Raw genomic sequence first — 27,470 nt, forward strand, 5'->3', positions numbered from 1 at the left:
TAGTCCAAACAATAGAGAGGCCATTACAGTAATTAGACAGTCCCTCAGTGAGTATGTCAGAATTTTTTTAATGAACTGTTGTCAATTTCGGCTGGCTAACAATTGACCCTGTCTTCTGGATATTTCTGCCTTTGTCAGACAACACGTAAGGGTTTGTTTACCGGTGGTGCCAAAGAGTCTGCCACCCACAAGAATTATCGCTCACTACAAACTTATATGATGAGGTGAAAGGTCAAGATGGTTCAACCAGATCCGGTGAATCGTACCTCCTTCCACCTCCAGTAAGGCCTTGCTGAGCACGCTTCCCGCCACGCTGATGGCCTGGCAGATGTAGAAGCCAGAGTCCTCCGGATGGACGTCAGTGATGGTCAGCTCGCCTTTCATGGACACGGTGTAACGACCTGATTGGGATGGCGGCTGGCCAGGGAACAGCAACATCTAAAACACACAACAGCGACAACATGACGGTCATATACAGTAAGTATGATCTGCCCTCGCAAATAAGAAAGGACAAATAATTACGTTGATGAGATAATTAGATTGGCCTCGATGCTTAAGTGGGGAAAAGGGAGGAGCATCTTCGAGGGATGGCCGTTATTTGAGGAAATAGCTAAGTGCTTATGTTTAGGCGAGCAACAGAGCTGAAATGGTCTCAGCATGCAACGGTGCCTCTGTGACGTGGGATAATTATAGTTTTCACCATCTTTTTAAATGGATATAATGAGATGGCGATTAGACGGATGGCTACTATTTGAGTAGAATATGGGTAGGCACTGCTGTTTTGGTTAGCAACCGAGTTAAACGAGGCTCAGAAGACAATTGTGTTTAGAACTGAGGTGATTACAGACAGATTTGTTTTTTTTTAATATAAAGTGCACTAGTTGGACAGCCACTATATGAGACTATTTCTTATGCGGTGGTTTTGATTAGCAGCAGAGTTCAAGTAGGCTCAGCAGACAAAAGTATTCATGAACTGATGTCGTTACTACACTTTTGGGAAAACAGAGGAGTTTGTCTGCGAAAATGTGGGATAATAAAACCAGGTTAGCAAGAGCTCTTCTGATGTTTTCCGCATGATGGCCACTTAAATGTTGTATACTTTTTTTTTTCCATTTTCCAGAGTGGGAAATCGCATAGATGTGTTTGCACCCCCATGCATGTTATTCCTGTAAGAGGCTTAGAGTTGAGTGGAAGTACCAGGGTTAGAAGGCTGCACATAATCCCCACAAAGAGACCCCCCTGTGACCCAGTCCACCTCCCTCCCCCCAAAAAACAAAAACAAAAAACAATCAAAAAAAAAAAAACAGACCAAGTTCCCAGTTGGCTTGAGGCAGAGAAAAGAAACAAACAAACATTTGAAGCAGCTTCCTGTTGCTGATTATTTACAGCCGCCATGTGGAAGGAGGACACTGTTTGTCTTCGAGTCATGCCCGCAGAGGAACTTCACACACCTGCTGTACTTCCTCCTCCACCTTTCCTTCCATCCGCTCAACACAAGCTCCTTCCACCGTATGCCGCAATGTCTTCCAAGAAAGGTGTCACAAGTTTTGCTTCGAGTCACCTTGCCATTCAAGCGACAATTTAAATTCCTCACCTGACTGCCCTCTTTCTGCCAAAAGATGGCAGGCGGGGGGTTACCCGTGGTGCCGCACTGGAAGGCGACGCTCCTCCCCTGGGAGGCGATCTGGTCCCGCGGCTTGGTTGCGATCTGAGGTGACACTGCAGAGAAGAAGACAAGAACTAAGGAACAGAAGACGGGCTTGTTAAGCATATTCGTTTTCTCACTGTCATCATTTCCCGTAACACACATAAGATTGCACAACTCATCAATGATGAATAGGCAATTAAACCTCATGGCTTTTAGTCCGGCCTTATGTTTGCAAGCAGGCACATTTTGAGCATCTAACACGGGGGTCGGCAACCCGCGGCTCTAGCGCCGCATGCGGCTCTTTAGCACGCCCTAGTGGCCCCCTTGAGCTTTTTCAAAAATGTTTGAAAATGGAAAAAGATAGGAGAGGGAAATATATTTTTTTGTTTTAATATGGTTTCTGTAGGATGTGAAACGTGACACAAACATTCTTAACCTTTTACAGCGCTGTAAAATGTGTAGAGAAAATAGTAAATTTCAACATTTCTGTCAATGAAGATATGCGTCATAGCCTGCGACATGTTTCTATTAGCAGGGCGGGATGTCAGGCAGGTGGCTATTGTAAAAATGCGTGCGTATGCGTGGTAACGGGTCGATCGCGGGAGGTTGGTTGATCGAAAAGTAGACCTTCGATCAAAAAAGGTTGGGCATCCCGGCTTTACAGGATGCACTGTAGGAAAAAAAATTAATCAAGAAGGCTCATTGTGTATTTGTAGCCAATTTAGTCATTTTAATGGTAGGGTAATATAGATACATACGGCGTGTGTTAGCTTCATTATAAGGCTAAAAAGGCTTTTAATGTTTTGCAGCTCCTGATGTATAAATATAAATATAGATATACACACACAGGGCGGCCCAGTGTGCCACTGGTTAGCGCATCGGCCTCACAGTGCAGAGGCCGTGGGTTCGATCCCGGCTCCGGCCTTCCTGTGTGGAGTTTGCATGTTCTCCCCGGGCCTGTGTGGGTTTTCTCCGGGTGCTCTAGTTTTCATCCCACATTCCAAAAAGATGCATGGCAGGCTGATTGAACACTCTAAATTGAATTGAGGTGTGAGTGTGAGCACGGATGGTTGTTTGTCTCTGTGTGCCCTGCGATTGGCTGCCAAACGGTTCAGGGTGTCCCCCGCCTACTGCCCGAAGACGGCTGGGGTAGGCTCCACCCCCCCCACCCCTCCTCCGCCACCCTCGTGAGGATCAAGCAGATCAGAAAATGGATGGATGGATAGAGAGAGAGAGAGAGAGAGAGAGAGAGAGAAAGAGACAGACAGAGAGAGAGAGAGAGACAGAGAGAGAGAGATCCAAATGGCTCTTACAACATTTTAGGTTGCCGACCCCTGATCTCACACTATCAGATCATGGATAGTGGAACCTCCAAAGCCCTAAAAGAGCTCCACTTTGGTGTTAACAAAAAATGTTGTGGAAAAAATATGCATCAGTAATCGCCTTTTAGTGAGCAAGTGAGTGAGTGGGTGGTTTTCGTTGCTATAGTTGAGTTAGATAGGCATACTGCAGCAGAGATTTGAGTCAGAAAAAATTTAACACAATGGGCACTGATGTGGTCAAAGCTAAGAGAGAGGCAAGGACAGCAAGTAAGGTTAAGGGTTCGTTCAGAAAGACTCTCCAAGTTTGCTCTACTTCACGCCGACCATTTGGAAACTCAGAGTGATGTTCAAATACGCTGTTCAGTTATTCAGAGTGTCTCAAGAAAGGCGTGCCGGAGCGTGTTCTTGGCACTCCAACTGGGGACAGAGCGCGCTCAAGAGTGTCAGGCAGAACAGACGGAAACAGTTCAAGCAGAAGCTGCTGATTGATTTATATCATACAGCAGGGGTGCCCAACCAGTCGATTGCAATCGACCAGTTGCCCCCAAACTAGTCCCAAGTAGATGGACATAAAAATAACACACTGCACCCTATGCAACCTCTCAGTTTCACTTTCACAAAAAAAGTATTTAAAAAATAAAATAATATCGCAAAGCAGGTCACCTGGAACCGACGGCGGTGCGCGACCTGCATCACCGGAAGTTGTTCGCGGCCAGCAGTCTGCAATTGCAGCTTGCGATCACAGCTGTTGCCTCATATCTTTTTTATTTTTATTACCCGCATTCAGTTTGTTCCATGAACAATTCACCGATGGCACTGGCAACGAATGGGAATTTGGAGCGCCAGGAGAAGCATCTTCAAACGGTACACGTAAGCTATGATAGTGACGTTGCACTCAAGACGCTGCCAAAGGGCGTCCCGTGCCGCCGCGTCTGGTCTCGACAAAGGTAGGCACTGATTCCTTTTTACAAACTCACAAAATCTTGTATCGACTTTATTTTTCTGTTTCGTTCATGTTCGAGGCCTGTTATGGCTGTGGCTCATCATGGCACACGTGTGTGTATGCGTGCACGCGCGGTTAGCGGGTCGATCGCAGTGGGTCGGTTGCTTGAAAAGTCGATCGTCGGTCAAAACAGGTTGGGCACCCCTGTCATATAAATTGCATGTGCTGCCTCTCCGAACACACCCACTCTTCAGTCGTGTGAGGGCACCAGAATGAATTTTTGAACACACCCTAAAACGCATTGGCTGTGACACATCCTGAGACTTGTCGTACTGCCAGAGAACAAAGAACGACAAAATTGGATTCACTTCTACTTGACAGTTATGTGGTAAAAAATGAATGCATGGACATTTTGGGGGGAGAATCACCAACTTGAAATGAAATGAAAGGGAGTGTCAACATTGTTTATTTGGAGTATGGTGTGAAACATTGAGTTCCGTGAGTCACATGATGCCATCTCTTCATGTTGATTTCCATCGCCCGTACTTTTTTTTTGGCAAACACACTCGCCTCTGAGCGCAGAGCTTCTCCTGCCTCGCCTGCTCTTGTCCACATATGCACGCAAACACAACGCTGCTGCCTCAACACACACACACACACACACACACACACACACACACACACACACACACACACACACACACACACACACACACACACACACACACAAATGCTGTTGCTGGCACATTTATAAGCATTTAAACTTGTTCTTTTGGCAATAGTTTTACTTAATTATTCCACTATGCCTGTGTGTATTATTCACACTTTGTCAAGAACACGACAAATTTTTAACATTAGAGAATATTAAGGCTAAAATGTGCAAGTTCTGTGTTCTATGCTACCAGTCACGTTTCTACTCCCAAAATAGATCTTCAGGCTTTCCGAGGTAAGTTTGTAAGAAATATAAGAACCAAAATAATTGGGGGTCCAGTCCATGGATGACATGATTGCACTAGCGGTCACAATTTCTTCCTCCTACTTTATTAGTCTTTCAGGGATTGTTCTTTTGAAAGCGGGATCCACACAGACCACAATTCCAAAGAATTTGGTACCTGGTGTTAAACATAAATACAATGACATGCGTCCATGTGTGGTCAGTGATTGTGATGTGAAATGAAACCATCGTAGATTAGGACGCGATCTGAAGATTGCACTTAATAATCACTGCAGTTGTCATTTCAAGTACACTACACATTGTCACCTACCAACAATCATGCCTAATTTGAGGATTGTTATTATTTTTATTTTTTTTTGTCACCCTCCAATCAATCAGCAAAGGTCCTATGCACAGTATTAGATATCTTTGAAAGATGTTCTTGAGTGATTATTCTGTGTTGTGGGGTGTGTTAAAAACGAATTGTCTGCTCGGAAAACAGCTGACAATCATCAATGTTAAACCCGTTCAACATTGACAATCAAAAATCCTTACATTGACCATCCGGAGTACACCACACAGATTGTAAGAGCAGTAGTAAGACACTTTGCCCATTTTGTCATCCTCTCATGAGTCCCTCATGAGCTGATTTTTAAACTGTTTTGGAAAAAATTACACATAAAAAAAACAATCAGGGAAGACATCACTGTTTATATTGTACTCTGTATAAGTCAAAGCAATAATAATATTGCTTTTAAAGTATATCAGACCAGTTTTGAGTCAAATGTTTCCCATCTCTGTTATTAGGTAATTGCACTAATTGGATGCTAAGAAATGCTACGGGGGAAGAGTCCAGAGTGAGAATTAATTCAGGCAATAGAAGGACAAACGGAGACATGGGAGGATTTCTGAGCCCGTGATGTTTCAATTTGGTCTTGTGCTTATCTTGAGTTTTTTTTTTTTTTTTTTCTGTGCCCCTGAAAGCGAAGGAAGGGGCGCTGTCTGTCAAACAGGAAAATAAGAATACGAAACGAGACAGCATGGGGGTGGAAAAGGGGAGTGGAAGTTACACAGCCGGCCAACTGGAATGATGATCGCGTTTGAAACAAGACAGAGCAAGATGGAAAATTAATGAGATGGATGAAACACGCAGCTACATCACAAAAGCGCTGATAATATGGAGAAAAGAAAAAACACACAGTGAATAGGGGAGAATGGCAATTTGCCGGGATTGGATTTCATTTAGACTGATAAAAGCATTAGTGGAGGAACGCATTTAAATCAAGACACAGGGAGGAGAAGCTCGGAACGCGAGGAAGACTGGGCAGGGGAAGAGGAAGAGGAGTCATGTTTTATTAATGCAGCGACTGCTCGCCATCAGGGAGTTCGAGTGCACGTCCAGCAAACATCTGTCAAATGACATAATCCCAACAGTTTAGCGTAATCCCGATTGACGCACTGAACGCTAGCCCCAAACAAGCACTGGACAGCAAATGACCAGATTTTTTTTTTTTTCTTTTTCAACGTGTGAAGAAGCTGTGGATGTGAACAGAGTATTAGTGCTACACTAAAAACATGCCCCCGCCGCTATCGCCACAAATCAAATGAAAGAGATTTAAATTGTAGTGTTGAAAGACATAGATAAAGACAAATAAAATGTAAAGATAAGAACAAAGTCAATTTTTTATATTTACAGAGAGAGAGAGAGAGAGAGAGAAATATTCATTTATTTTTCAATTTATAATCCAATGACAGCATGTTTCTCTTTGTTTTGGTTTCAGTTTCCGGCAGGAGTGGAGGGCGTTCTGTCCAGCGCCGCACCTGTCATGCATTATCATCAGTGGACGACTTGAAGACTGCCACGCCTACAATTTGCTGTCGGATTATTCGCCTTGCTCACGACTCTCATACCAAGTGCTTATTCTCGAGGGGCAAGTGCTTTTTGTTCCTTATACTTTTTCCTGGTTCTATGTTCCAGCGACCTAAATTGATCTGTAATATTCCGGAACATCACACTTACAAAAATGAAGGTATATTTCGGAAAAAAAGGTTTTGAAACAAACATTCGTATTGCATTTCGAAAAAATGGAATCAGTTTGTATTTTTCTATGGGGAAAAAAAAAATTACAAGACTAATTCTGAGGAAGAAAACATGAGAAAAAGTTATATTTTTATTTTCCAGAAAATATATATTTTGGAGGGGGTAAAACAATCTTTCAATTTTAGGAAAATATATAATTTTTTAAAATAAAAAATTGTTTAAAATGCAAACGCAAATGCCATAGCCTTGGTAGAATAACTTTTTAAAAATATTTTTTTATATTTTATATAGACTAAGTAATTCTTTACAGAATTTTAAAAGACAAGAATGAAGTCATAATTGAAAGAAAAGTTTTATAATCTTGAGAAAAATAAAAATATGAGTGAACTGCACCACGTTTTCATGCATGTTCAGCCGGCATCCAAAATGCACGGCGTGCTGCTTACCATGCACTTGCAGCATGGCCGAGGCCTCCGTCTTGCCCACGCTGTTTTCTGACGTGCACGTGTACGTTCCTTCGTCGTGCTCTTTCACGTGGACTAAACGCAGGCTGTTTCCATTGCGGATCTCAAACCTAACAAACGGAGAGAGGAAGCGATGCTATCATTTGCACTGATTTTAAAGGGGAAGTCAACCCCCAAATTTTCTTGACAAATGTGCCTCCACTAGCCTAAACATGGCATTATGCTTACAATTGTGTGTTTATGGAATATGAATTCAGCAGCAAAATCTACCCATTTTCATTCAACTCAGGGCGCGGCCATTTTGCCACCTTCTGCCAACTGAAAACGACATCACAGCTGCTCGAATCTCACCTGTTTTCTGAAACTGAGTCAAAGTGGTTGTTACCTGAGCCGAGAGCAACTGTGATGTCATTTTCAGTCGACAACAAGTGGCAAAATGACCGTCCTCCTGAGATGGACAAAAACGGGTGGATTTTACCGCTTCACTCCTATTTTCCACAAACGCAATATTAATCACAATGCTGTGCTTAGACTATGAAGGCTGCATAGAACTTATTATTGCGCAGAACATTTTTGGGTTGACTTCCCCTTGAAGAAGCCAAGCTGGTATTAATGTGCGTAATAAGCTCAAACGGTTGCCTGTGTTGCAAAGAATGGAAAGTCATTCCAATGAGACATTAAACTAATCCTCAGCAATGAATCTCAGATATGAACAAAACTTCAAAGCGAGCAAATGCAGAATTATTTAATAGCCTTCGCTAAGTATACTACATACTGAGTTGGAAGAAGAAGGGGGAAAGAAAATCGGTCACAGGATAATTCAGCCAGCTAATGAATCCTTTTATGGTCCCTTCTTTATTAAGTTATGTCAACCCACCAATCCACACACTCATATTCATCCACGAGTAATTGAGTACACATCTTCTCGGTCACATGTGGAACATTCCTTCCTATAAATTCCTAAACCCTGCCTGACCTGAGCCTCACCTATAAAACCAAAACAATGCATGATCAATATGAAATTATTAATTATAATGGAGATTAATTTATTGCTTGTGTTGGTTAAAAAAATGCAAAAGAAGAGGACCTTGAAAAAAAAATCACTGCATATTCAATCGCAATACTGAGATTTAAAAAAAAAAAATCTGAATTAAATTATTTTTCAAAATCATTCATCCCCACCTCTCTCGGGGGAGTTCCCCATCCTCTCGCCGCCATCGCACAGTCGGAGGAGGATCGCCGTGGACCTCGCACAGGAAGTCGACGGTGTCATCCTCCATGACCACCTGGTTGACCGGTCTGCGCACCAGCACGGGTCGCTCGTACACCACCAACTCGGCGGGGTCGCTGTCGCGCTCGCCCACCATGTTGGTGCCCACGCACACGTACATGCCCGCGTCGCCCTTCCTGGTGTGTGAGATCATCAGCTTGCCCCCGCGCACCTAAAAATAACCGCATCACTGTTAATTCGCAAAGGCAGCTTTTTTTCATATTCAAGCAGGATTTTTGAAAGAAACATTTGTGGGTTTTCTCCAGTTCAGGGTTGACTTGACCTACTGCCCGAAGACAGCTGGACTAGGCTCCGGCGCGCCCGAGACCGTCGTGAGGATAAAGCGGTTGAAATAATGTACGAATGGATGGCTCAAACAATACAGCTAAGTCAGCATGTTGAAATTGAAATAATTCAACAACAAAGTCGATTTTATGAAATAATAACACAATAAAAATACCGTATTGGCCTGAATATAAGACGGCCCTGATTATAAGACGACCCCCTCTTTTTCAAGACTCAAGTTTGAAAAAAGACTTTTTGAACACCAAATTAATTTTTATACAGAAAATAATTACAGTGCATCTGAAACAAATGATTATAACAATATATTTGAGAGAAAAAGCATGTTATTTTGCCTCATTCATATCTAACGTGCAATCACATTCGTAAATGAATGGCTTCTGGTTTTTGAGATGTAAATGACATAACTTCTCCTCAGCTGCCGGTTAACCTGGCCGATCTTCGATCCACTTTTCTCCAGATTGTCACTACGTTTCTGTTATCTCTTCTATTATTTTCTTCTCTTTTCATTCTTACCGCTATTTTTTTATTTTTCTTCTTCGTGCTACCACTATTTTAATTTTTATTCTTCGTGGCAGGAGTTCACTTTGGCCTGAAGAGTCAAGTTCAGCATTCGCTTCAATGATATCTGGCGCCATCTAGCGTCGTGAATGGGTATAATGTCTAGACCCCGAATATAAGACGAGCCCCACTTTTTCAGTCTTATTTCAATTCAAAAAACACCGTCTTATATTCGGGCCAATGCGGTAATAAGGATTGAAGAACAAAATTGTACTTCAGTCTTGGGGAAAAGGTCAGACTCAACAGAAAAATGTGAATATTTCAAGAGCAAAGCCTGAGATCGATAAAAACCTGTGGATTTTGCGCCTCAATTCATGTTCCACAAATGCAAAATTCATCAGAGTGCCTTGTTTAGACGAGTTGGGGAAACATAGAAGCTAATATTGGAAAGACGTTTTTGGAGTTGACTTCCCCTTCATGGTGGGGCTTCAATATTTGGCCATCACTCACTGAGATGCGTTCATCTTTCGTGTTGACCCTGACATTGTTGCGCTTCCAGGACACCAGGGGTTCCGGGTGACCACGCGGCGGCACGCACTCCAAGACGGCAGGTTCGCCGGCGGCCACCACCACGTCACTCGGGGCTTGACGGAAATCATCTCGGAGGACTGCGGACAAAAACACAAGAGTGAGTTAATTCAGGGTTGGCTGTCGGGTGGGCGAGAAGTGGGTTGCCATATTGCTGGGGAAACATTTGAATTGTTTAGTCTTGATTTTCGTGACTTCTCTTTTAGCGTTTTCCTCTGTTGTCCACCCTGGCGGAGCTAATGAATAATGCAGATCTTCCCGTCCAACTCTGAGTAAACAAATAACATTGCAGATTCATAATTCATAGGGACGAGGCGGGGGGGCAGGCCTGTGTGTATTTACAAAAGCATTGCGTTATCTTTCCAAATAAATCAGTAATATACTGCAGCTTTGGACGTGACTAAATCGAGAGTTTGCATCTGTGTATATGGGAGAAGTTTGACTTTGGAAAGTCTTGATATCGTTTAATTTCCTGTTGTGATTGACAGACCAAAACTCAAGTGTCAAGCCGAGCCGTCTCCTCCATGGCAGAATCCATCATTGTAATCTCGCTCAGCAGATCAACTTGGAAACTTTGATCAGGCGGTTTAAAGTACCCCAAAGTACCCTTTTGAAAAATACTTCAGTCTGCTTCAACATGGAGGTAGCTCGTTAGCATCATCACTTCAAGTGAAATGTCTTATGTATATGTGTGTGTGTGTGTGTGTGTGTGTGTGTGTGTGTGTGTGTGTGAGAGAGAGACGTTTGTATGAAAAAGTGGCGTGGTTTGGTTACATACACAATGACATCATGAAGTTGTTCTCTAATAGATGATTGAATCCCAAGCGATAGGCTTCTTACACATCTCTTCCTCATCATCTTAATTTTTCAGATGATACAAAATTTCAATCTGAATAAAAGGGAGTGAATGCGAGCTCTCCCAATGATACACGTGTGCCTACGAGCTCACCGGAAATGATGACAATTGCCGTGCAGCATCAAGATTCAAACCCGCCGGGCTCCTGCAAAGCTCATTTGAAATTAAATGATGGCAGGGTTGTAAAAATGGAACGTTATCATCTAGTGTCTTGGGTAAACGGCTATGAATATTCCAACAACTTTGCATGAGTTCTGCTGAGGCACCTCAAATGATTTTCGACGGAGGAAAAGTGACCTTTTACAGAAATGAGGCCTTATTAGAGATGACGGTAAGTACGCATACGCATTTATATTCATTCACCTAATGTAGATGGGTTTGACCAAGCAGCAACACCGCTGCAATCAACATCTCAGTTGAAAGCAGATGAACCAATTGGAATTCTATTCTTGTTATGTTGATTTCGGCAGTCGTTTATATAATGTAGAATATCAGTTTTGAAATGTCAAGTTTAAATTCGTCACGCTAACCACTTTGCATTTTCGCCTTTCTCTGTGTAACACGCAGGCACTCACAGCCACGCCAGCGGATTAGCTGAACATTTTCATGGTGCAGGCGTAGCTAGCGGGCTACCTACCATGAATAGCCGCTGATGTGAATGAAGACGTTCAAGCTTTAATACAATGGCAGAGGAAGACTCGGGTTCACTCGGCATCGTTTTCGCCCCCCCCCCCCCCCGCCAATAAGCTAATGCTATATCTCCGCAATTGAGCATGACAACTTTTTCGGTCTTTGCACATTTCCAGAAATTATGTTCAAACATATACAGCGAAATGTATTTAGAAACTAATCTCTGCATTCATTGCAGTGTTTTAAACCACAAAGAGCATCCAGAATTTCTCCGTTGTGCTTTGAATAAAAGGGGCATCCTATTCAAGCTGAGCCATTTTGAAAAGTAATCAAATTGTGATTTCCCCCTCCTCCTCCATTATTGGAATTTAACTTGATCATATTACCGTATTTTGCGCACTATAAGGCACACCCAAAAGCATTCACTTTTCTCAAAAGCCGACAGTGCGCCTTATAATCCAGTGCGGTTTATATATGGATCAATATTCTGATTTCTGACGTAGTATTTTAAATGCTCTGTCATGCGCTTTGTTTCAGCTGCAGCGGTTGTGAAAGCTCTATATAAATGAAGCTATATTGTATTGTATTCCTTTAGCGTAACTCCATCTAGTGGATGCATAACGCAACCGCAGCCACTATTGTAACTTTTATGTGTCTTATAATGTGGTGCGCCCTATATATGAAAACAATTTCAAAATAGGCCATTCATTGAAGGTGCGCCTTATACTCCGAAGTGCCTTATAGTGCGGAAAATACAGTAATAAGCTGTAAATAATAAATTCATTTGTATTACAATAAACAACATTAGATTTACTATTCATCAATGTGTGGGTCTGATACTCTAGGTTCGGCTTATGCTTCAATAAAGGCAAATGAACCATTAAACGATTGAGGGCTTTTTTTTTCATCAACTTTAATTAGAGCCGATAACATCTTAAACACTTTGACTTGCAGTCTTTCAAGTGTTCACCATGACAACTGTACAAAATTCTACTAAACGAGTGTGACATAAACATCAGTAGGAAAGTCATAAATTAGATCATAACAATACTGGTTGCCAGCCAATCGCAAGGCATACATAGACAAACAACCATCCGCGCTCACACTCGCACCCAGGGACAATTTCAAGTGTTCCATTCACCTGCCTTGCATGTTTTTGGAATGTGGGAGGAAACCGGAGTACCCGCAGAAAACCCACGCAGGCACGGGGAGAGCATGCAAACTACACACAGGAAAGCCGGAGTCGGAATCGAACCCTGCACCTCTGCACTGCGAGGCAGACGCGCTAACCAGTCGACCGTTATACTAATAATAATGCAAAAAAAAAAAAGTGGCTTGAGCACTTCAACTTTTTTTTCCCCATTAAACAGTAATATGAAAACGGGGACTGCACTTCATTAATGAATTTATGTAGACACTGTCAGAATAAAGAACAGCTCTAAAATCTACTCCATTCTATTTTGTTCCATTCTATAGAGTTGTTGCCGTCATCCACTCTTCAATCCTGGGATGCGAAAACAGAAAAGGGCTCAATTTTGGCTCTTGTTGTGAGCACTGTTCTGAACACTAAAAGAGAAAATCCGGTGATCTCTTTCCAAACAAACCCGCATGACATTTGCTCTGTACGCAAATGGTCTCTGATGCAGCTATCAATCCAAAGCCTTGGATCAAAACCTTTAAAGCGGGCACTAAATAAGAGGGCGTTCACTTAACTCTGCCTGAGGGCTTCGACAGACAGATGGTACTTGAGAGAGGAGAAAGTTCCACAGGGTGACAAATGAAACTTTTCCTAGGCTGCATTCTTAAGCGCTTGTCCAAAGATGACGAATGGTGGTTCCATTGTTTCCCTTAAAGTGCAGCTAATGAGATCCTTCCGGGTGGCACTTCAAACTTTCACTGTGACAGAACTGGACGCCCGGGCCTCCCTCCCATCCCACAGCCTAACTTCTCAGACAAATGATCCTCCTCAAATGCTCGCTGTGTCCGTGCTCGCTTGCGGGGAAAAGGGGGGGTGGCAGCTGAGACTTTGACCCTGCCTCTTTGCAGCAAGACTAATCGTCCCACGAAAAGTACCCGAGGCGCTTCCTGTGCACTTAAATAAAAGACAAAATGGGGCTAAACGAGTGTTGCATCATCATTCCTCACTGGGAGCCGACTCTCACTGGAAAGATGTTGATACCCCCACTGAGCTTTGCAGAAGGGCCTTCATTTTGAATATGATGACAAATAAGAACGAGGTAGACTAATCCCCCCCCCCCACCCCACCAAAATAAAAAAACGCCCATGCACAATTTCAGTTGATGGCTCCTTTTTATGCTCATCGATTGTGAGCGTGGAATAAAAACAGCTGTGGGGCGATTTAGTCAACAGGCGATAAGCTATTTACATAAGTGACACACTGAAGGCAACATGATGCTCCTCTGTCACATTGTGAAGGGGAAAATGTGCAGCCATGGGGAAGCGTTTTCCCATCAAGTCTTCTCAAGGACATGTGAGCACATGTCAGCTATATATAATTCATTATTATGCATTATGAACAGTGAAAAGACTACGATTTCATTTTTATGTCTTTTTTTTTTGTTATTGTTGGTATTATCGATTGAGTAATAAAGGGATGCTTTGTTGATTTCCCATTGCACCAATACTACATCGTACCTTACAAGGACCATACAGGGCTCCGTACTATTATACGGAACAATACGACACACCAGGGATGGCCAACTCGCGGTTTGCGAGCCGCATGCGGCTCTTTGGCAGGTTGAATGCGGGCTTGCACATGACCAGCGTTGAAAACGCCTCGGCAGTGGCGCTGCCATTCAAACAACTACGCTAAGTCCAGCAGAACTTAGATGTCAGCCTATTGAATAGACAGACCTGACCTGCCTATAAATAATTTATATTTACTGATATTTTGTTTGTTTGTTTGTTTATTGAACATAAAAACATATACAGTCATAAATTGACAGAAAGTAAGGTCAGTAAAATAGTAAAAGGAAAGAGAAATCAGTCATCATTCAACACAATTATGTTCAAGGGAGTAGGAAGAAGAAAATAACTTATCTAGTCCTACTCCGATATACTTTTTGTTCTACTACTTCCCCCTTTTATATTTTTTGCTGCTGTAAATTGGGAATTTCTCCGTTGTGAGACAAATGAAGGTTTTCTTATCATCAAACCCGCTACTTGATTGACATACAGGCCAACCAGTCAGATGTCAACTGAAATTATGACCGTTACGTCATCGCGCATGCGCAAACAACGGCGCTAAACGCCAAGCTAGCCAGCGAATTACGCCTGATTTTCAGGCAGGGGTGCCCGATACGTCGATCGTGATTGACCGGGATCCAGCGGACTGGTCCCAAGTTAACCGCGAGGGGTGGTAGGAGGAAATGAGGTGGAAAAAAAGATTTGTGTGTTAATATTTTTTTTTTGGTTTTGTTGATGTTCCGGCTGTACGTCATCGTGGCGTGCGGGCATCCGTACTAGCTCGTGTGCATGGTTGGGCGCCTGCGTGCGTGCGCGTGTATATGCTTGTACGTGCGCGATCGGGTCGATAACGCGAGGTTGATCGTTTCAAAAGTCGATCTTCGGTCAGAAAAGTTTGCCCCATGTGGCAAGCAGACCCGAGTAGTACGTAACCGCTGAAGCTCGCAGACGCATACAGACAGAGCTTGCTTCGAGTGGCGACAACGGAATACAAGCCCGATTTGAAGAGAATTGTTCAAGAGAAGGAATGCCAGACGTCCCTGCACTAAGGCGCTAAGCAACATCCATAGTAAGAGAAAAACGTTGTTATATATTTTTTGTGGACTTGGTCGAATTGAGAGTTTGTGTGTGTTAGACAGCGCACACAATATTCATTGTTGAACATGACCGGCCTGTGGTCTTGGTCCTGTAGGAGTCAATTTCTGTCATTATCATGCTGGTGCGTGACATTGACAATCAATCTGGCTGAGCAGAGGTCTGAGTTTGTGTGCGTGTTATTTGCTGATGGAGATCTGTTGCAAAGCCAGTTCTGTTGATTTGAATTTCTAAAGTGATGACTGCAGGATAATTGGGATGCATTTGAAACATGTGCTCCACCTGTGTTTCACTGGCATGTTATTGATGACATTATTTCAGATGATATATCAATTGGATTTATAAAAGAATAATCCAACAGCTAAGAAGCCTATGATTTAGTCAACATTACTGTTGAAGTGGCCTCCGTTTGTGTTTTGCATTGAAAACTCATGAATCGCTGCGGACTGTAGCCCTGCTTTTGATTATGAACTTTCCTATACTCGGGTGTGTGTGTGTGTGTGTGTGTGTGTGTGTGTGTGTGTGTGTGTGTGTGTGTGCGCGCGTGCGCGTGCTACTGTTTAAAAGATAAAAGGAACAAGTGGGTCTTATTGGCTTTTTTTTTTCTTTGAACATTTCATTTGGCAGTAAGGCCATTAGGAGATGTGGTCTGATTCCAGTGGCCCGTCACACCTAATGAAGACATCGGCGGCTGAGGCGAAGGCGATTGCTTTAATCCTCGCATTGTCTCATTGTGCGGGTGGAGGATGACACTTGTAAACCCGTAATGTCCTCCGCCTCTCAGCCACACTCCAATTACACAGGTGCTTCTTACACCCAAGTGCCGGGCGGCCAAATTCCCCGCTGGGGGCTCCCGTGCAACGTCTGACAATTAATTTATCTCCGCGCACATTGCTGCTTTATTTATTTATGTATTATAACACTCTCTTTGTATGCATATCATAACAAGCTGATGTGACGACTTTCTCGGCTCATGGTCAGAAATTAATTTTGCCGATAACAAAGCGGAAATTTGCAAGTTTAAAAATGTTTTCTTTATTTTTCCCCAAGCAAATGTGTCTCAAGTTCTAACTCTCTTAAATATCTATGTAAGGATTTATGAACACATTTACTTGAACTATAGGGGAAATAACGGTCATTTGAACCATTTCCAATTGAATGGGAGAATCTCTGTATGGGCTGAGCCCCTGTTCCAATGCCCGTGTTGTGTTGAGCAGAACCATGCCATAGCATCAATGTAGTTCAGTGTCTGACAGCTGGCGCCTGGTTGTACAGCGAACTCCCATATGCTCATGGATTGGCTTCTTCTCTGATTTATTTTTTTTTCTTTTTTTGGGGTTTTTTTTTTTTTTTTTGGGTGGCGATCGAGGCTATTACAAGGATGAAACAGAATATCTTATAAGGAGACATGTCCACTACACCAGAATCACATTCTAATGCAAATCACGTCAACCAGTGATGTTCATTCCGCAAAGGATAATAAATGATCACTTATAAACTGGGCTTCTCATGCGGTGCATGCATAATTGAAAAAAAAAAAAGTGACATTATCATGGTTTGAGGGATAAACTGGGGTCTTCCGTAATGTGGGAATACGTTTTACGGCACAAATGTGCACAGACAGCTTCTTATCTTTAATTCCCTATGGGCTCTTTGTAAATCAGTGTGCTGTATTTGGCATGGGAAAGAACACAGAAAGGACATACATCATTGGAAAGTTGGTCAGCTCAACTTGTTCATTAATCATCAAGAAAGGGGCTGAATCTATACGGAGGGACTAATATACTAATGACTTTGCCTCCTCTGGTAACCTTCCTCTGACAGCCATACTATTGGGTTACAAGGAGAGTCACACTTGTGCAGTCCCCTCATCTGCATAAAATTAATGGTGCATGCATATGCAAATGAGCATTTTAAACAATGTTGATTACTGCATATGTATTCATAGGCCAACAGTCGCGCATGTGACAATCAATCTGGCTGAGCAGAGGTCTGAGTTTGTGTGCGTGTTATTTGCTGATGGAGATCTGTTGCAAAGCCAGTTCTGTTGATTTGAATTTCTAAAGTGATGACTGCAGGATAATTGGGATGCATTTGAAACATGTGCTCCACCTGTGTTTCACTGGCATGTTATTGATGACATTATTTCAGATGATATATCAATTGGATTTATAAAAGAATAATCCAACAGCTAAGAAGCCTATGATTTAGTCAACATTACTGTTGAAGTGGCCTCCGTTTGTGTTTTGCATTGAAAACTCATGAATCGCTGCGGACTGTAGCCCTGCTTTTGATTATGAACTTTCCTATACTCGGGTGTGTGTGTGTGTGTGTGTGTGTGTGTGTGGGTGCGTGCGCGTGCTACTGTTTAAAAGATAAAAGGAACAAGTGGGTCTTATTGGCTTTTTTTTTTCTTTGAACATTTCATTTGGCAGTAAGGCCATTAGGAGATGTGGTCTGATTCCAGTGGCCCGTCACACCTAATGAAGACATCGGCGGCTGAGGCGAAGGCGATTGCTTTAATCCTCGCATTGTCTCATTGTGCGGGTGGAGGATGACACTTGTAAACCCGTAATGTCCTCCGCCTCTCAGCCACACTCCAATTACACAGGTGCTTCTTACACCCAAGTGCCGGGCGGCCAAATTCCCCGCTGGGGGCTCCCGTGCAACGTCTGACAATTAATTTATCTCCGCGCACATTGCTGCTTTATTTATTTATGTATTATAACACTCTCTTTGTATGCATATCATAACAAGCTGATGTGACGACTTTCTCGGCTCATGGTCAGAAATTAATTTTGCCGATAACAAAGCGGAAATTTGCAAGTTTAAAAATGTTTTCTTTATTTTTCCCCAAGCAAATGTGTCTCAAGTTCTAACTCTCTTAAATATCTATGTAAGGATTTATGAACACATTTACTTGAACTATAGGGGAAATAACGGTCATTTGAACCATTTCCAATTGAATGGGAGAATCTCTGTATGGGCTGAGCCCCTGTTCCAATGCCCGTGTTGTGTTGAGCAGAACCATGCCATAGCATCAATGTAGTTCAGTGTCTGACAGCTGGCGCCTGGTTGTACAGCGAACTCCCATATGCTCATGGATTGGCTTCTTCTCTGATTTATTTTTTTTTCTTTTTTTGGGGTTTTTTTTTTTTTTTTTTGGGTGGCGGCTTGTTAAGTTTCATGGCAAACGCATGTTGAATGTTTATCAATGTTTTCTGAAGAATTTGGGGGAGTGGGTTAAAAAATATACAGATATTTTTTTCCAACGCAAAACAGAGCAACACATGGGCTAGGCTCTAGAAAAAGGGGAGTTTGCCTCAGTTGCTTCAAGATAAGATACATCAACATTCTATTTCCATCAATTGGCACCGGAGGAACAATTTTCACTTATAACCTTTATCCAAACTATGAGTTTATAGTGTGTCAGAATGAGGCATTCGCGTCCAAACGGGAGAAAACGGCTCCACCCAGCACAAGTTAGACTCCTTGCTAATCCCTCATCAGGAGTAACAGGAACATCTGGATGGAGAGCCTTTTAAAGCAACTTTTCTTTTTTATTTGTCCTACTTTACTCTAATCCTCCCACGCCATGTGACCGTCTCTTCACTGACGCCTTAGCATCGCCAACGCCGCAGTATGCCGTGTGTCGCAATGAGGCAAAGGAGGGAAGAGGCACTTGCGTCTGCCCCCTCATTGTCTCATTATTTTCTTGTTCTTGTTTTTTTTTTTTTTTTTTTCTTTTCAAGGATTTGGAGCCTTACAGAAAGAGAATAATGACACTGGCTGGCATCAAAGAGCAAAAAAACACTTAAATACAAGGTACTTACTGGCTGGAAGACACAGGAGGCAAATGTAACATAAAAATACTGCAATCAAATCTTACGTGGCCATTTTAGGTACAATTAGAACAGGGGTCGGCAACCCAAAATGTTGAAAGAGCCATATTGGACCCCCCCCAAAAAAAAAACCAAAACAAACAAACAAACAAACTCGTCTGGAGCTGCAAAAAATTAAAAGCCTTATATAAGCCTCATAATGAAGGCACCACACATGTATGTATCTATATTAGCCTACTATCAAAATGACTAAGTTGGCTACAAATACACAATGAGCCTTCACGATTAAATGTTTTTTTTTCCCTTCAGTTCATCCACACAATCCAAAAAAAAAAAAAAAACACGTCTGAAGCCACAAAAAATTAAAAGGCTTATATAACCCTCATAATGAAGGCAATGCACACCGTATGTATCCATATTAACCTACTGTCAAAATGACTAAGTTGGCTACAAATACACAACGAGCCTTCACGATTACATGTTTTTTTTTTTCCCTGCAGTTCATCCACACAATCCAGCATGGATCAAATTAGAAGAGTTGACTTATCGCCTTGCTAATGAATGTCAAGCTCGCTGAAATCTGTCAGCGGGTTGTAAAGTCATCCACTGAGCCTCACAGACAGCTAAGAGTGAAACAGATGTATGGTTATTCATTAGCGCTCCTGAGACTTGGACGGGAGTCCTTTCCACCACCTGTTGTTGTGCCACACGCCCGTGTGTGCGCGCACACGCGCACACTTATGCAAGACCACCACCTTAAAACTGGCCTCTCATTAACACACTCCCACACACTTCCATCCTTGTCTACTCCGCCAGAGCTAATTGGGTCACATTTTAGCCCACAGTCAGCACAACCACCCTCATAGGGGAAGGGGCGAGGGGGTCTAAGACCGCCACCACCACCATGCTGGTTTAGCATATGCCCCTCTACTTGCTAGAGGAAGCCAGATTAGAAGCAGACAGACATGGTGAGACTCTGGCTGCAAGAGAAGTGTGCCTTTTCTATTACTTCTGTTATTACGTTGCTGACAGAATGCGCTCCATGCATTGAGTCTGGAAAGTATTCTTCAATCTTCACCTCTTCCACATTTTGTCGATACAGTATTGTTTTGGTTTTTACTTTAAAGATAAGATAAGATAACCTTTATTTGTCCCACACTTGGGAAATTTGCAAAGGATATCCCCTTTGACATGCATGACCTCATTTTCGAATGGGGGTGCTTAAAATACTTTAAAAAAAAATCCACAACAAAATGTAAAACATTTGAACACAAAACGCACAGCAAGCACACTCGCACCCAAATCACTCACACTCGATGCTGCCTTAAGACGAGCCTCTCACTAGCCGCCATATTTCCTAACATTAATTTACACATACAACAATATTAATAATACATATACCATATTTTCCGCACTAAAAGGTGCACCTAAAAGCCTTTCATTTTCTTAAAAGCTCACAGCGCGCCTTAAAATCCGATGCGCCTTGTTTATGGTCATTACGGTAATATTTCGACCCCAAAATGGCTCCTTGCTCGAGACATGCTAACATCGCAGAGTTCAAACTTAAGGCGATCGGTTACATAGTTGAACAAGGAAATAGAGCAGCGGGAAGAGGGTTCAACGTTAACGCGTCAATGTTATAACTTGCTGTTGGTTAAGTGAACTGTGTCGCTGCTTTATTAAATACGTTTTGCTAACATATGATTGTTCTGTTGGCGTTTCCTTGAGCGTAGCTCCATCTAGTGGATGCATTGTAGGTTGCGTCTTATAATGCGGTGTGCCCAATGTATGAAAAAAAAATCACAAAATAGGCAATTCATTGAAGGTGCACCTGTTAGTGTGGAAAATACGGTATTGCATATATAGCATGCACAACCTAAGGCACAAGACACACTGGAAATACATGATGACATAAGGTAAATAACTGTAAACAAGTCGAGTGTATGTCCAAATGAAATGAATCCAGCAAAAAAAAAATTGAAATCAAAAACGAGAAGAGGAACTTTTATTCCAGTCCGATGGGGCTTGAAACTTAAAGGCCCGCCGACCGATTTCTTTTCTTATTCTTTGGCAAGACACGCTTCAAAATATCAAAGGAACGGCTTCGGGACAATTGTGAATGGCCTTGAGTGGCTCATCGGGAGCCCAACCTTGAATGTGAGTCAAGATCTCTCAGAGAGATTTAAAGGGTGCACAGATGCTACCCATCTAACCTGATGACGCTTGAGAGATGCGGTAAAGACAAAATGGGATGAAACTGGCCAAAAGGGGTGAAAAGCTTGTGGCATCACATTTAGAAACCCTTGAGACTGTAAGGCAGCCCAAAGCCCATTAATAAAGTATTATGGATAGAACATAGGAGTTGCACTTTTTTTTGGGGGGGGGGGATGAAGCTCTGAGAATACTTTCTGGATGCATTATATCATCTTTGAGAGTCGTGTAATGTATCTGAGGAGGCAGCAGGCTGTGTGTGTGTGTCTGTGTGGGTTGTTTTTTTTTTTTTTTTTAATGCGGATGCGAGATGCAGAAGAGGCCAAGCCGTGCAGAACACAGCGTCAGTCGGGAAGCCTCAACACAAGATAAGACTCCAACTGCTGTTTTGCATCTCCCCAACCGGGGGGACGATCCGACCTTGCTAATCTTTGCTGCAGCTTCCCTAATCAAGGCGCCGACTAATCCATTTCCTCGCGCCAAGCCGAGTGGCGGTTCAGCCGGGGGCCGAGCCACACTGGCGCAATTAGGCGGAGGGAAGACAATGGCGCATGTCCCGGGTCGACGGGAAAGAATAATAGCCGAGCGAGCGTGTTGTGTGCCCGCTCCCTTTGCTTTACTCCTCAGTTGCACAACCAAGACAAAACGCACACTCTGGCGCGTGCAGTCAAATCTCAAATGATGCAATTAAAGAGCAAGTCCGCCACAGTTCAGCAACAATCAATGTGATTTGTTCCAACCCGGCGGACCCGAATAAAAGACTGCTGTTTCTGTGCAACAGTAAAATATGCACGAATGTGACCCTCAAGCTACCACAACAACAGTGCCCTCCATAATTATTGGCACCTGTGGTCAAGATGTTTTCCTTAGCTTTGAGGGAATTCTGTTTGTTTTTTCTAAATAAAACAGGACCACAATTTAAAAGCATGTATTTCAAGTACATTTATTCAGTACACATTATTCTTTGACATCAAATCATGGGTGGTACAATTAATTAACAACCGCCTTTTGCCAACAAAAAGACACCTAATCTTTTGGTGTTTAGCTCATTCCACAGGTTTTCAATGGGGTTGAGGGCCGGGGACTGACATGTCCATGCAAGGAACTTGATTCTGTGATTGGTGAACCATGTCTACAATTTTAGAGTATGAGAGTATGCTTCTTCAATTAAAAAAAAAAAAGTTATTTTAAGGCTTTTCACACATCTTAACCAGGGGTGTCAATAATTATGGAGGGCTCTGTGTGACAAAATCAATAGAAATCTTGTACCAGTGGGATCTGCGCATGCAGTATGAGAAAAATTGGGAAAGGAAAACATGACCGGCAGAGGGTATATCAGATAGGCTCCAGCACCTCCCGTGACCCTTGTGAGGATAAGCACATTTGACAATAAAGTTGTATCCAATCCGATCCAATAAAGCGGATCGGAAAATGAGTGAATGAATGAAGATAAGGTTTCCGTCTAGCCACGCTACCCCTTACACCGGACATGCTGAATGAAAAAGACAGTAGATTGTTGTCACATGTACTAAACAGCCAGTAATGGCCAGAAATTCCTGCAGCTCCATCAACGATGCTGTCGGCCTCTCTGTAACCTCCCTGGCCAGATTATTCATGATCTTTTCATCATTATGGAGGTACGTCCAGTTCTTGGCAACCACCTCACTGAGTTTGCGTTTTTTTTTTTTTTTTATGTAAAAAAAAAAAAATGTAAAAGTTGCTCTGAACTTAGCATTGACAACTTTGAATGAATAAAAAATATAATGGGGGGGTTAACTACAGTATGTGTGATTATTTCACACTCAACGATGAATAATCAAATAAGCTTACTAGCAACTTCCAGCGAAGCATTGCGACTGACGGCCTCTCCCAGGTAGTTGCGTGCCACGCAGGTGTACACGCCCTCGTCGGGTTTGCTGCGACGGCCGTGGACAATGCGCAGGAAGAAAAGCGAGCCGCTGGGCAGGAGCATGCGGTGCGAGCGGGGGTCGTCCTTATCCGTCTCCACGCGCTCGCCGTCCTTGTACCACTCCACGCTAGGAGGCGGGCGGCCCTCTGCCTTGCAGTTGAGGGTGGCCGGCTCCCCTTTGGAGACGATCAAATCGGACGGGTCCTCCGTGATCCAGGGGGCGCTGTCTTCGAACCGCACTCGTGACCCTGAGAGAGAGAAAGTTGTTTTGAGACATTTTGAACAACAATCCATGGAAAAAGTACGGTGATAACCGAGCATGCCTTCCTGTGTGCCAGCTGGCAAAGAAATGAGAAATTATCCGCAATTAAAATGTTTTCAAATTTTTCCGCCCTAGTGTCCTGTGAATCCCAAAGGACAAGGTCTGCGCCAAGCATTTAAAATGTCGAGGCTGTTGCAGTAGAATGAGATTGGCTGTTGGGCCAAAAGCTGGAAATTGAGAGAATGAGAGGTGAGCTATGGTGATGAAGATAACCCTCTCTCTGTCTCTGCATCTCCCTGGGGATCCATTACTAGCTTTTCCTTGCCACTGAGGGAGGAAAAAAAAAAAGGCCAGCAGATTTACGCTAAGCTTTTAGAGGCAGACCCCACGTCCCTAACAACGTGTTACTCTTCGCCATGAATAATTCAAAACGCCGGTGCTTTTAGGTTGATTCTGATGAACAGATGGTCTCCCCCGCGCGGAATTAACCCGAAAATAAAGAGAAAATGAAATGGTCATTGCACCGCTTTTACAGGCATTACTTCCAGCACGTAATCTGGCCCAAAAGAAAAAAAACATCCATTAAGGCTACAGATGAACAGTCTAGAGTAACCGAATGACTCACATTCTAATGTTGCATTCGACTTAAAGGGCTGAAAAAGCTCCTTTTTATTTTATTTATTTATTTATTTTGCCATAAGCAGATTGACATTTTTGATGAACCTTGAAGTCAACATCTACGAAAGCAACGCCAGCGCGCCGCTGCCACCCCCGAGGTGCTGCACTGCTCCAAGCACTTGATGCAACCGTTTATCGAGCCATTAGAAACGAAGCCTCGGCGCCCTCACTGGGTCACCGTAAAACACACACGGCTGTTTGTGAAAAATAGAATTCACATTATTTCATGCGTGACCCTCAAGCCAATGCTTTGGCACCAAGACGGCCTCTTCTGTTAGTTTCGCCAGTGCGCTACTTTGACACAGTTTGCAAAGCACATTTTTCAGGCCCAGGGAGGCTAAACAAGTCCTCAAATAAGTCTCAAACCTTTTGGAAGGCCCAAACTCCCTTTTCTTTGCCACTGTAACCAGATTACGTCACAAAAACAAACACATGCTGGGAGAATGTGACTTCTTATGGCAGATGCGAATGCACATATACGGCTCACAAAGACTTTGTAAAATGCTTATAATATGAAACCGCATTTGATCGGAGCATCTGAAAGCAACCGCATCTTAGTTTTCTCTCAACTAAGATGACGAAGAATCCTCACACAAGTCCATCACAGAGAATTAAAAATATGTTTTCACAGCATCTTATTTAAATAATTTAAGGATAGTATGAGAGTTAAAGTATTGGTGGCCTGAGCTTTTTCCCAAAACCTTTTTATTTGTATTAATGTGTTCTTTCTTTATCTAATTTATTTTGGAGTGTAGTTTCACCTTTAGCCACTAGGTGGCCGCAAACTATTGTTTTTATCCATCCAAACATCCAGCCATTCGACGAGGGTTGCTATATATCTATATATATATATATATATATATAGATATAGATATAGATATAGATAGATATATAGATATAGATAGATAGATAGATATATCTATATATATTAAACACAAAAAACAAACCAAAAAAATAAAACGGAAAATGCTTCAAATTCAACCTCGCGTTTGCTCAAGAGATTAGAAAGATTACGGAATGTCTCAATCCTCTCTCATCCTGCATTTTATGCCGATAGAAAGTAATGGCCATAGATTAATTTTATCATGTACATCGTTGAGCATTATTGGTGTATCTGGTGAGGTTGTCTTCAAAGCAGCCCTCGCTTATAGCACAGCTGGTCTCAAATCAAACTCCCGCAATGCAGGAGGAATTATTGGGAGCCACGCTGTGGGGGCAAAAAGTCATTAAAAAAAGTGGGAGTATCAAGTTATAATGTGAGAAAAGAATTGGTAATGATTTAGAAAAAAAACCTTTTGGGGGAAAATATAATTTATAATATTAGGGATATATTTTTTCAGTGGAAACATTCTATTGAAAAAAAATAAATCAAAGTTTGGATGATAAAATAAAAATGATGTAAAAATATATATTTTTTAAATGTTTAAGTACTTTTCAAGATTAGAATTTGATTACGGATTTTTTTTTTTAGTTTTGTAAAAAAAATGTAAAATATATATTTGTATTACAACTATCATTAGATTTGTTTTCTTCACACAGGAGTATTGTGGCCACAATGAAAGAAGACAAAATTACATTAAAAGTTGTAACATGAGAATCAAGTCATTATATGATTTTAGATCGTTTAACTATTTTCATTCTTTGATTTTTAGATTAGTTTTTTTTTTTTGTAATAGCAGGAGGAAAAAAAAAACTTTGAAACTGACTAATTATGGCACCACATCTGCAAAACAGCCTTTTGAGCGTCGCTGTGTTTGTGGGGAATAAAAGTGCGTTGCAGTAGGACTCGATGGCCGATTTCTTCTGGAGCACATGCATGTGGAGCTCACAAAGGGTGCACATTTCACATTCATGCTGCGTGAAAACAAAATGTAATTTAGTGCATAACTAGTCGCACAATGGCTGTGTGAACACATCGTGCTACTCGGCAGAAGTTGGAGACCCCTGCCAATAAGAACACTGGTTTAAACAAGGCAGCACATTCAACACCCTCCAAACCTAATTACAATTTTCAGAGAATGGTAGCAATTCAATTAGAAAAACATCTCTGGAGACCATTCAAAGGAGACGGAGAGGCCGTTCAGGGAAGCACAATAACGACGTTGAATAAATCATATCCAATACGAAAGGTACTGACTCATTAGGTGACCATGAAGGCCCATTATCAGTTTGAACAATCAATATCTTCTCCTTTTAGACTATTTAATTCAATATAGGTTGAACATCTTTCACAAATCATTGTATTCTCTTTTAATTTAAAGCAACAAATTACAGTCTTTAACAGAGACAAAAAAAAAAAAAAAGAGAGTCATAAGCCATTTTCTTATATTCTGAGACTGGAGATTGTTGAGCAATAATCTGCGCCCCACAATCAATAGCCCTCTTAGGGTCGAGGCTAAATATTCTGTTATTAACTTCGAATGAAATACATGCAAATGCGCTTGTCATTTTGATGTTGGGACCGTGTTTGCAGGTGCTGAATGTAACTTGCAAAGTGACTTAACTACTTTCAAAACAAAGTCATCAGTAAAGTAACGCAGGTTATTTTTAATAAAGTAATCAAACAAGTGACTACATTTTCCAGGTAGCTGTGGCAACACCGAGTACGCCATTATAGAGTGCTTTTTTTTTTTCTTTTTGAAAACACACTCGGAAAAAAATATTTGGTTTGGTTTTGGAGGATGAAACTGATGATATTCAATTTGTGTTCATTTCAATGTGGAAAAATGATTTGAAATGGTGTTGACTTAAGAATCTGGTCACAGAACAAATTCTCAGCCCGAGGCACATTGTACATGAGCAAGCCCCGCCACAAACCGAGAAATCATCTGTGAAAAGAATTTGCCTATAGCAAACCGCGAACATGCAGGCGAACGCTGTACTCCGTGACCTCCCGTTGTAAGCTGCCGATGACCTCCACGCAACATTGAAGAAGCACAAGCAAGAAAAGCTATTCATTATTTTACCAACACCTTTTGAAGCATGAAACCCGCCAATTCCGCTCTCTACGCATGGACTAATAACTCAATTGACCATCGGGAGAACTGAGGAACTAACTCACAGACAAATGACTTTAAATGGACGAAATTAATGACACGCCGCCGCGGCACAAACGAGCAGGCTTCTCATTCACAAGCAGTCATTTGAAACATTGTGCCGCTTCAGCCAGCCTGGAGCTGACAACCGTGTGTGTGTGTGTGTGTGTGTGTGTGTGTGTGTGTGTGTGTGTGTGTGTGTGTGTGTGTGTGTGTGTGTGTGTACACAACA

The 27,470-nt window shown here is 42.3% G+C and overlaps 2 protein-coding genes across 4 annotated transcripts in view; one reads left to right on the forward strand and one right to left on the reverse strand.

Moving 5' to 3' along the window:
- LOC109518445 (roundabout homolog 2) overlaps window positions 1-27,470 on the reverse strand; it is a 60,313-nt gene that overhangs the window by 22,290 nt on the left and 10,553 nt on the right. For all 3 annotated transcript variants that reach the window (XM_019874260.1, XM_019874261.1, XM_019874259.1), the window contains exons 2-7: window positions 23,185-23,511; window positions 9,937-10,094; window positions 8,535-8,794; window positions 7,335-7,462; window positions 1,595-1,719; window positions 267-438 (exon numbers count right to left, since the gene is read on the reverse strand). In XM_019874260.1, coding sequence (XP_019729819.1) covers window positions 267-438; window positions 1,595-1,719; window positions 7,335-7,462; window positions 8,535-8,794; window positions 9,937-10,094; window positions 23,185-23,511 — 1,170 coding nt within the window. The remainder of the gene's footprint in view (window positions 1-266; window positions 439-1,594; window positions 1,720-7,334; window positions 7,463-8,534; window positions 8,795-9,936; window positions 10,095-23,184; window positions 23,512-27,470) is intronic.
- The window catches only part of esamb (endothelial cell adhesion molecule b), a 94,851-nt gene continuing 82,448 nt past the window's right edge, over window positions 15,068-27,470 (forward strand). The window contains exon 1 of the mRNA XM_019874264.1: window positions 15,068-15,275. The gene's annotated coding sequence lies outside the window, so the exon portion shown is untranslated. The remainder of the gene's footprint in view (window positions 15,276-27,470) is intronic.

This window comes from Hippocampus comes, unplaced genomic scaffold, assembly GCF_001891065.2.
Source record: "Hippocampus comes isolate QL1 unplaced genomic scaffold, H_comes_QL1_v1.1 scaffold125, whole genome shotgun sequence".
NCBI classification, from domain to species: Eukaryota; Metazoa; Chordata; class Actinopteri; order Syngnathiformes; family Syngnathidae; genus Hippocampus; species Hippocampus comes.